The 10,270-nt window shown below is 45.0% G+C and overlaps 2 protein-coding genes across 4 annotated transcripts; one reads left to right on the forward strand and one right to left on the reverse strand.

The window, feature by feature from the left end:
* Positions 1-832: 832 nt before the first annotated feature.
* LOC147209419 (prostaglandin reductase 1-like) lies at positions 833-6,009 on the reverse strand. Its single transcript, XM_086105321.1, has 9 exons — positions 5,874-6,009; positions 4,962-5,089; positions 4,845-4,890; positions 4,426-4,485; positions 4,099-4,266; positions 3,259-3,532; positions 3,090-3,195; positions 1,263-1,381; positions 833-1,173 (listed from the first exon to the last, which is right to left on the reverse strand). Exons 2-9 carry the CDS (start codon positions 5,065-5,067, stop codon positions 1,063-1,065), a joined length of 990 nt encoding a protein of 329 aa, XP_085961447.1. The 5' UTR covers positions 5,068-5,089; positions 5,874-6,009; the 3' UTR covers positions 833-1,062.
* Positions 4,173-10,262, forward strand: haus3 (HAUS augmin-like complex, subunit 3). 3 transcript variants are annotated; one of them, XM_086105319.1, is made up of 6 exons: positions 4,173-4,316; positions 6,407-7,357; positions 7,444-7,653; positions 7,958-8,190; positions 8,731-9,016; positions 9,842-10,262. In XM_086105319.1, the coding sequence occupies exons 2-6, from the start codon at positions 6,446-6,448 to the stop codon at positions 10,067-10,069; spliced, it is 1,869 nt and encodes a 622-aa protein (XP_085961445.1). In that variant the 5' UTR covers positions 4,173-4,316; positions 6,407-6,445; the 3' UTR covers positions 10,070-10,262. The 3 variants fall into 3 exon arrangements, with proteins under 3 accessions (XP_085961445.1, XP_085961444.1, XP_085961446.1); XM_086105318.1 differs by lacking the exon at positions 4,173-4,316 and adding an exon at positions 6,050-6,118; XM_086105320.1 differs by lacking the exon at positions 4,173-4,316 and adding an exon at positions 6,050-6,118 and having other exon boundaries at positions 8,731-8,965.
* The last annotated feature ends 8 nt before the right edge of the window (positions 10,263-10,270 follow it).

The raw sequence follows: 10,270 nt of genomic DNA on the forward strand, positions 1-10,270 counted from the left end.
CAAAACCACTAAGTGGTTCACTTAACGCATCTTTGGTAACCAGAGGGATGAGATTTTCATCCCCGCCCGTTGAGATTCAAAATCAGGCTTAAATGATGGGGCAACACGACAACGGTCAACTTTAGCATGAAGCCTTTAATCATGATGGTTAGAATCTGTGGTATATTCTTTTGTTTAACCTTTATTTATCCATCCATCCATTTTCTGATCCTCTTTATCCTTAAAAGGATCGCGGGGCGTGCTGGAGCCTAGCCCAGCCGTCTTTGGGCAGTAGGCTCTGGGGACACTCTGAACTGGTTGCCAGCCAATCGCAGCCTTTATTTATCAAGTAAGAAAACTGAGAAAAGACTGTCGCAGTAAAACAATGATTGCGTGTGTGTGTGTGTGTGTGGGGTGGGGGGGGTTAGGATACGTATTGTGTTTGGACCAAAAATACCTTTTGGATGTATGGACAAAAAAAGTTATTGGGTCTCGTCAGACCACGATATAGTTTCTCCTGTGTTGACAACATTTCATGTGTTTTTGGAATTCTTCCAGCTGCTTTGATGTTTGCGTCCTGGCAGCCTATCTGACCATTTTTGTTCTCTTTCCATCAATTTCAAATTTGGAGAGATATCCAGGTGTTTGTAATGTCATGGTTGTGCCATTGATTCCGACTTCCTGTTGACTGTCTTCATTGTTTTGTTTCCTCTGTAGATTAGTTTTTAGTCTCTTCTTTGAACTGATACCTTTGAACAGCGTGATCCCTCCCAATGGTGGAAAAACTTGTGAAATGATTTGACTAGGTCTAATTTTTTTCATATAGCAAAAACCTGGCATCTGGACAACAATCTTGGTGTGTAGTAGACTTTTTATTTCCGCTGTAGGTGTGCCAAGCTTGTGACATCATATATAATTGCTGCCAATTGCATCATCGTAGTATTGTGCGAAGGTGGTAAAAACGGACACGTGACTTCTATGTTTTAACATTTTGAAAATATGTCCTGCAAAAAAAAGTTGCGTTGTCATTTAGGCGTGTTTCGAAAGTGTCGATCCTCCCCAGTAATAATCCTGGATTTCACATCAGACTGCCACGATAGCTTTGCCAGTGTTTTCTCCTCGCAGCATGCCCATGAAAGCTGCCGGCATGTTTTCAAAGCCTTTGGTGATGTGCTCGCGGCTCTGCAGTTTACCCTGTGAGACGCAAACAAAAGCCAGCCCTTAAATCCAGGCGAGAAATGCCGACAGGAAATGAAATGACGACGTGTTTGTCAGCGACAAACCTCTTTCAGCCAGCCCATGAGCCTCCTGAGGGACTCTGGATGCTTTGGCTCCCATCTGCTTTGCATGAAGCCCTCCATCTTGAGCTGCTTGACGATCATGGTCATTTGAGGATAAGGGCCTGTGAGAATGACAAATGCAATGCTGGAAATGGCACCTGAGAACAGGGGTTTATCCACTTTTTTGGATTTTTTTTAAAAAAAGGTTTAAAAAAAATCTTGTTTCCCTTTTCAATGCATTCAGAATGGGAGTCAATTATATTCAATTTTTGATTATTCGTGGGCTGGCCCACTCCCTCTCCTCCACCAAAACGTCAAAAATCCCTAATTGATTGACCCCCATTCCAAATGCATTGAAAAAAAGAAAAAGAAGAAAAAAACCTCACTTTTTTTTCAACCCTCCGCTCTCTTGAAAAAACTGAAACAAACCTCTGATAACCAACTAACTGTTAATTTTATTCAAAATAATTTTACATGCACATTTTAACTTTTGATTCCCAATAATTTTGTCTGGTAATATTTGCCATTTATTTTTGTTCCAATAAATAAAAGTAGAAATTGCCATATGAATTTTACAATTAAAATGAGAATTACAAAATACTACAAACATTTTTAACATCAGCTCATCTATCAATGACCTGGGTTCTAATGTACAATTGAAAACCTAAAGTTTGCCCATCCCCGCCTTAGTTTGTCAGAACCACAATGTCGCCCCCTACTGACAAAAAACTGCAAAGGCGTGCCATGCCACATGCAAAATATTCAAATTTTCCTCGAATTAAAAATCAAACCCAAGTCCATTGAAGTTGTGGCAGTGTGTTGAACAAATTAAAAACCGAATGCAATGATTTATAAGGTATTTCATGTTCAAACCGATCAACTTGATTATTTTTCGCAAAAACTCATTCATTTAGAATTTTACGGCTGCAACATGTTCCAAAAAAGCTGGGACAGGGTCATGTTACATAACCAACATTTAGGAACTGAAGACACTTGTCGAAGCTTTGTCAGTGTAATTCCTTCCCCTTCTTGCTCGATGTACAACTTCAGGTGTTCAAGAATCTGGGGTCTCCGTTGTCCTATTTTATGCTTCAGAATGCACCACACATGTTCAATGGGAGACAGGTCTAGACTGCAGGCAGGCCAGTTGAGTAGTCTTTTACTCCAATGAACCTATGCTGTTGTAACGTGCGGAATTTGCTTTGGCATTGTCTTGCTGAAATAAGCAGGGGCATCCAGGAAAAAGACGTTGCTTGGATAGCAGCATATGCTTCTCCAAAAATTAGATGTACCTTTCTGCCCAAATGGTGCCTTCACAAATGACTGCGTTACCCATGCCATTGGCACTAATACAGCCCAATACCATCACAGGTGCTGGCCTTGAACTTTGCGCCTGTAACAGTCCGAATGATTTTTTTTACCTCTTTGGTCTGGCGGACACGACGTCCACAATTTCCAAAAACAAAGTGAGACGTGGACTCATCAGACCACGGAACACTTTTCCACATTAGATCAGCCCATCTTTGATGAGCTCGGGCGCAGAGAAGCTGTCGGCATTTCCGGCTGTTGTTGAGAAATAGCTTTTGCTTTTTGTATAGTAGAGTTTGAAGTTGCGCTTATGGATTTATCGCCGAACTGTATTGACTGACATTGGGTTTCTCAAGTGTTACGGAGCCCATGTGGTGATGTCCTTGACAACACAAACACACACTCACACACACGTCCTTGCTTTGAACATGATTTGGAAATGGTATTCGAATTGGATTCACTTTTAACACGAGGTCCCAACTTCCTGTGAAATTGGGTTTGTACTAGCCAGGCAGTACCTACCTGTCTGAACCTCAGTGTCATTGTACGTGGATATACTTCCACACACGGCTATTCTTCCGAAATCTTTCATCTGTGACATGGCAACGCTCGAGAAAGGGCCTCCAACCTGATGAGGAATCAAAAATAAGTCCAGGAAGGATTTGAACAGTTCTCATCGGGATTCGCTCACGTTTTCAAAAAAGCAGTCGTATCCGTTGGGAGCGGCCTTCTTCAGAGCCTCCTCCAGGGACGCGACCGTTTTGTAGTTGAAGGCCTCGTCGAAGCCCAGCTCTTTGAGGAAGGCCACCTTGGCATCGGACCCCGCCGAGCCCACCACTCTGCAGCCCTTCATTTTGGCCATCTGCCCCGCCACCGAGCCCACCGCCCCCGCTGCCGCATTCACTAGCAGAGTCTCGCCCGATTTCAGCTCCAGGACTTCCTCAATTCCATATAGAGCCGTCAGCCTGGTGACATCGAGGACTTGCGATTGGTAAGAATCCGGGTCACGGCACCAGATGTTATACCGGTCCTTGCGGCTTTACTGCTCGTTAATTACAGAGGACTGTATATCCTCAGTTGAACTATTTCGCAGATGCCAGAAAGATCAGAGACATGGCCCAGGAGCCCTTTTTTTTGTTGCTAGATGCAGAAGAAGGTCTGCCCTCGCCATAACAATCTGTATTCTGATACTGCTTTAGCCACGCCCACGTCGGAGCGCAACAGTGTGTTGGTACCTTTCTGTGTGTGACTCCACGGTCTTAACCAGTTTCAACAGTTAAGTTGTTACGTGTACGAAGATGCAGAGCCAGGAGAATAGTCAGGTACAACATACAATAACGGCCTAGCTCAAGTCACCTCAAAGAGGCCTAATCTAACGCCGCCTGTGCTTTTGCGGGTATGTTAAGACTAGATTTTAACTTCTTTGTGCAATATGTTACCATAGAATGATTATTGAGGGGTTTTTTTTCATTGTAATTGGTGTAACATGTTTGAGAACTACTTGACAGTAATAACGTCACAGCATTCTTACCCAGGCATGCCGACGGTGCCCAGAGCCAAGGACAACGAAACGTCCCGAGGCCAGTCGGGCATGACGGGAACGAGGTCGGACCCGTCCGACACGGTGTGTGTTCTCCATCCGCCGCGGCTGACCACGTGGGCCCCAACGGGAAATGATGCGTTGTTGGTCTGGATCACCCTACAGAACAACAAAGCCAGCAGAACCGTGAAGTTCTCTGGAAAAATCAAGTGAGTGACTAATCCAAAACAGTCCAATTCCATCCCAGTGAGTCAGCTTGTTTGTTTCTCGGCGTCTGCTGTCAACCATATGTGCAAGATGTGCTCTCCTCCTCCTTACTTGGCCACTTGAGTTCCGATCATCACATCTCCTTCTTTCATGCGAACGCGGCTAAATGGCCTAAAGAGACAAGAAGCCACGTTAATACAATTGGCAATGCAGAAGTTCGACTCGCATTATAAAACACTTTAAAAATAGGGCGCAACGATTTTTAAAAAAATTGTGATTTTTCCCCCTCCCTTATTCTTTTAACTCCCCGACCTCCCAAGATTGCAACTGCGATTTAGAATGCGATGATGTTTGGATGGTTCGCTTCCCAATTATTAAATGAATCTGTATTACAATAAACTATCAGATTTAGAGATTTTAAAATGACAAAAAGACTCAAATTGAAATTAAACCAGTTAAGAAATGAGCCTCAGCATTTTGCACCAACTCAAGACTTTTCAGAGAGGACTAGCTGACTTATTTTCACCCACCTCATGTAAGGGTCAACACTTAGAAACAACGCCTCCAAAAGCACCTCTGAAACAAAGGACAACGACATCAATAAAACGTCAACGCGGCAAATGTCCATAAAAAAAAAAAGGTCGAACCTCCAGCTTTAGGCTCAGGGAGCTCCTCCTCTTTGAGCTGGAAGTCGCTTTCCTTGGGGAAGCCATTGAAATGTTTGGCCAGAATCCATGTCTGAGCTCGGACCATGGTTTGACGTTTTGGTCGGCACCTTGGAGGAAGACCGGGTGGACCCTTAGTAGTGTTAACGAACATCTTATAATGTCATGCCAAAAATAGGATGGAACGGCACATTTCTTAAACTGGATTGAAACATTAAAATGTTTTATTCAATTCGGTATTTGGTTTATTTGAGGATTTTTTTTTTGTTGGGCCGGTGCTGAGTAAATAAACTGCTCATGTAAAATTATTTTACATTTTTATTCAATTAACTGTCTAATTATAATTAAATTAGTTATATGGAAGTTTTGAAAATATATCATTTTATTAAGATAAACAATTTTCATGAAATTTTGGTTTTCATTGTATAAAATAAATACATTTAACCTTTATTAATCCCACTCTGGGGACATTTGCAATTGATTATACAAAAAAAATTGTCATATTGAAGAATTATTTTTATTTTACTATAACAGCGATTTTACAAACACTTTTAAACTTGTATTTCACAATTATTTTGACCTTATTTACGAATGACCTGGCCCGCCTGTCCACTGAAACGTCCCATGTGGCTCAAGAGAACAAAAGTCTGCACACCCGTAGGTTAAATTCATGCAATGTACTTCATATGCAATATTTGACCAAATGTTCAACAATCTGGACTGCACTGTTGCTTTATTAGTTTCAGATGGATTCTAAAAATAACAACCACCATGTGAGGGATGATTAGCGGGTGCCTTTCAAGCTGTAGAAAATGCGATTGAGCAGGTTGCTCATAAAATTACGCCAAAAAGTCATAAAGGAGCGAAACCTTTCAGAGTAGCTTTTTTCCTTACCAGTTATTGTCAGCTGTAACGGGAGGGCAGCGGGAGCTCTGAATTTGGGAGTGTGGCGATCTCTATCTGAGGCAGTGGGAGGAAGGGAGCGAAACATGGGAGGAAAATGCTTGTTTAGGTCGTAACGCAATTGGTCGAGCAGTGTGGTTGCGTCATCCCATTGACGACGTCCCCTGTTGATGACGTATAAGTTTAGGCGCGCGTTTCAAGAGGCTACTTGCTAACCTCCGTCCGTGACCCAAATTGTGAGTAGTGTTTGACTGACATTTAACGCTTGTCACGGGCAAAACGGCGTGCCTTTGACGTTACCGCCGGGCGCACTGACTGTTGCTTGCTGTATTACAGTGTCCTCACGTGTTGCTTGTTTTTACTGAACCGGCATCTCTAGTGTCTATTCGAAATCGCTTGCGCGGTGGTTGCCAGTGGTCTGTAACGTTGACACTTTTGGACCAACCAAAATAAGATGGCTTCAGCTAGATAAGAACTGACGTGTCGCATGGAATTAACGAGGCTTGTAACATCCTTGTTCTCAGGAACCTCTCATCCAGCTGTGGAACAACAGCACAAGCGCCATGTTAAACGGTGGGCAGTTTGTGGAGGCCATGGCTCGACTGGGCTATTCCGCCGCATCTTCCCTGGAAGCCTCGGACTTCGACTGGCTTTTTAATAGTTCCCAGGAAAACCTTCGTTTGTTGTGTTTTGTCTGTCGAAGCCTGAACCGGAGCAATGTTTTGACCACAGAGGAAGTGCAGGCTTATCAGGAGCTCCAGCAGTCTGGCACGCCCATCCTGGACGAAGCAGCCTTGGTCAAGGTCCTTAAAACCATCGGACCATCCCAAGAGAGCAGTGCAGCTGAGGATGGTGTGACTGTAGAAAATTTAGAAGCAGAGCTCCAGGCACTGATGAAGGAGAAAGCACGGAAGCGGCAGCACTGCAAGAGGCTGCAGGCTTTGGCTGCTTCTCGCGCAGACGTCCACCCCCGACTCGTCGCCGAATTGGAGAGCGCTGCGTCCCAGCTAACGGAGGCTAACGCTTTTCTCGGAGGCGAGAACGCCAATACTAATGCTGAGCTCCAAGTTCTCGCGGGCAAGGTGGGCGAGCTGGCATCACACCTCTCCGTTCAGCCGGAAGCCGTGCACTCCTCTGCCGGCAGAAAGCACAAGCCTCTTCTTTCTCAGCTCTCTCTGAATCTGTATCTGAGCCAAGAGGAGCTGAACACTAAAACGCTCTCCGCTTTCACTCGGAAGCACTTCTTTACGGACCTTGTTGAGACCTCTTGCTCAGAACGCTTCCAGGTGTTGGACCTCAGCTCTCGGGAAGGTAAAGAGGAAGTAGAGGATGAGGAAAGGAACGAGGTGGACCAACTGGCCAGACTTCGGCTTGTACACATTATGGCTCAGCACCAGCTGATGCGAGCTGCCGCAGATGAGAAAAGTGTCAAGGCCGGGCTTGACTGGCTTTCTGAGAAGTCCTCGAGTGTCAAGGTAAACGCAGAACACCACGACAAGAAGGTTTTGGACAATTCAGTGCATCGGGATTACCTCTTTTGTTGACCTTTTTACCCCACCAGAGCATTGCTGACTCGGCCTCACTTCACATGCGCGAGGTGGCCTCTAAGAAGGAATTGCAAGCCGTGGAGGCGGAGATCGAAGCTCTTCTCCATGGACCCGTGCCCCTCGACGTTTGGGAAGCCACCAGGCTGCTCTATGTGCCGGTAGTAAAGAGAGTTCTGGCCCTGCAACTGGCCAGGCAGGACTATCTCACGACCAAACTGGATGAGGTTTGTTCACACAATTGACCTCTAGTGTTTGCAATATTTATTCTGAAAAAGTATGAGAGGAAATACCAAACATTAATATGAAGGATGCTGGCATATATGTTGCAGTTTCGTGACCCATCAATGGAAGTATTACTCCTTTCCTACGAGCCATTTTCTAATTCTTTTGACTCAGTGATACATTGGCTCATTTTAAAAATCACATATCTACCAACCATTTCTTTATCTTTAGTTACACTACAATGTACCACTGACAATATCAAGAAGAAATTGAAACAATAAAATTCACATCTACTTTTCCCACCAGGTACGCGATAATCTCCTCCGCCAGAAGGCCTCCTTCGACATCCTCCACTTGGCTCAGCAGATTGAGTTGAGGAAGTGGGGAGTGTGCCTGAACCACCTCACGAACGTCAACACCAGGCTTGTCAAGGAACGCAAAGTCACGTCCCTCAGATTTGAGGCTCTGGCACATCCCGAGTTGGCATTAAACATGAGGCCCAACCCGATCATCACCAACATGGATGCCGCATTCCGCAGGTAAGAGTCGACCAAATCCATTCACGTGGGATGCAACTCATATCTCCGTTAACTAGCATCGCTTCCACACCATCTATGTTGATGCCATTTTAAATGTTCCTGTTAGCCTTTGCGGGCATTCAGCTATTTCAAGCTTTACATGTTGCAGAGGTGTTGCACGGTGACATTCAACAAGCAGCAGGATTATAAAAATATTGTCCTGTCTGGGTCACAGCTCTATATTATGTTATTTGTAATTTAATTAGGTTTTAATTTAAGGTTTTAATAATAATCTTTATAATTGTATATAGTCGCCACAAGATGACAGCAAAGCACCATTTTTGTATAAATGAAACTTTTCAATGCCATCATACCGGAATGCCCAGATTTGTTGACAAAGCTCAATGTTTCGCCAAATAATATTCCTCGGCTACCTTGGGCTCCACAGTCGTTTGCTTGAAGAACACATTTACAGAAGTGCTTCTGTAATTTTATCAACCTCACCATGGCGCGGCACGACAACACTGTTTTCTCACTTGTTCATCCACGCTTTTCCTCCAGACTCCTGCAGATCCTCGACCAGGATTCCTCCCAAGGGAGAGGAGAGCCTTTTCAGACATATGAGGCACTGGACCAGGCTGCTCGCGGCCTGGCCAACAACCTCCAGGCGTCCCGTGCAGCGCTGGCAGCGGCCTACAGGGACCAGTACTTCAGGATGGCTCAACTCCAAGGCCACTGCGAGGTCCTTCACAGGGCCGTGTCCACAGAGTTCCAGGAGCTGGTCTTAAGGCCACAGGTATGTCCTGCAGCCAGTGCTGACCAGGAGCTGCTGTGTCCCAATGCACAGGTGGGTTGGTTTCATTTTATGTCGCGTACGATCTCCTCCTCGCTGACAAAAAGCAATACTTTTCCGAAGAAATCCCAAACGTGAGTTTGATTTATAACTGACTGTTGGTGTGGGAAGCTGGTGGCACAATACGTTTCTTCTTTTAAGCCTCTGTCTGTTCCAAAAAGTATGTCCAGTCGAACCACAAGAGGGGTACGAACATACCGATCCCCCACCCCTGCCACATATCAAAATTTTATAGTGTCAAAAACCCCACACTTGAAAAGGGGGAAAACAAAATCCCTGTGTCTGTGTGCGCTTACTGCTCTTACAGCGTGTAGTGTACTGACCTGTGAGAGTACCACCGGGGTTCTGGACTGCTGTTGACCACACGTATAGGGATTTGTAGTCTTAAATCCTGCGTCATGACTATTGAAAGACGATTGTCAGAGAAAGATGTTTTCTGAGCAGATGAGGTGGGGGCGGCGGGCACTCTTAACACAGTCTATAGTCGCTCAGGAGAATTGTTCAGAGCCATCCGACAATCAGACTTGTTCTGACTTGAATCAATTTAGACCTGATTATCAGTATGTGTGTACTCCATTTACCATTGAACTATTTTTCAAGCAGATCTGACAGGAAAAATCACTCCTAACACACAACTACCCCGCAGGATAATCACTCAGGAAAATCTTCGAGACATCTGACAATGAGCCTTGGCTGGCCTTGATCTCAAGCGAGGCCAAATCGGGCCCGATTGTGTGTATGCAGCTCCGGGGTTTGGAGCCTTTAAAGCGGACCTATGAACTCTGATTGTATAACGCATTTCCCATCCTCTGTCCGCAGGAGTTGATGGAAAAACTCAAAGAAGCCGAATCGTTGCTGCAGCGTTTCCAAAAAGCCATCCAAGAAATCACAGGCAAGGTCAAGACGAAGCGCTCCCAGCTGGAACACAATTCCCTCCTCAGACGCGAGAGGGAACTCTACGTCTGCTTCCACTTGGATGTCGGTCTTTTGCAGAAAGTGGTTGAGAAACTGGAGCGCAGAGTGAACCTGACGAGAGAACGGCCATAGTGTTGTCTCGTGGAATGAGCACATGACCACCGTAAACGCTGATCTCAACGGTTCTGCTTTTTCTGGGGGAAAATAAGTTCTGTTAAGATGACAACCGACCTTGTATGAGTGTGACTGCTCCCGTTTTAAAAATGTCTTCTGCACCTGTTCTGTGTTGGGTGAATTGGTAATAAAGCACCTTGTATTTCATTGATAGGCTGT

Source organism: Hippocampus guttulatus, chromosome 2 (assembly GCF_054856545.1).
Source record: "Hippocampus guttulatus isolate MCC_2025c chromosome 2, RoL_Hgut_1.0, whole genome shotgun sequence".
Lineage (NCBI taxonomy): Eukaryota > Metazoa > Chordata > Actinopteri > Syngnathiformes > Syngnathidae > Hippocampus > Hippocampus guttulatus.

Coding starts and splice junctions, on each gene's coding strand:
- LOC147209419 (XM_086105321.1), bottom strand. CDS start 5,067: ATGGTCCGAGCTCAGACATGGATTCTGGCCAAACATTTCAATGGCTTC. Junction 3,533..4,098: donor GGCACCGTCGGCATGCCTGG/GTAAGAATGCTG, acceptor CGATGTCACCAG/GCTGACGGCTCTATATGGAA. Junction 3,196..3,258: donor ACGACTGCTTTTTTGAAAAC/GTGAGCGAATCC, acceptor ATTCCTCATCAG/GTTGGAGGCCCTTTCTCGAG.
- haus3 (XM_086105319.1), top strand. CDS start 6,446: ATGTTAAACGGTGGGCAGTTTGTGGAGGCCATGGCTCGACTGGGCTAT. Junction 7,654..7,957: donor TCACGACCAAACTGGATGAG/GTTTGTTCACAC, acceptor TTTTCCCACCAG/GTACGCGATAATCTCCTCCG. Junction 9,017..9,841: donor TGCTGTGTCCCAATGCACAG/GTGGGTTGGTTT, acceptor CTCTGTCCGCAG/GAGTTGATGGAAAAACTCAA.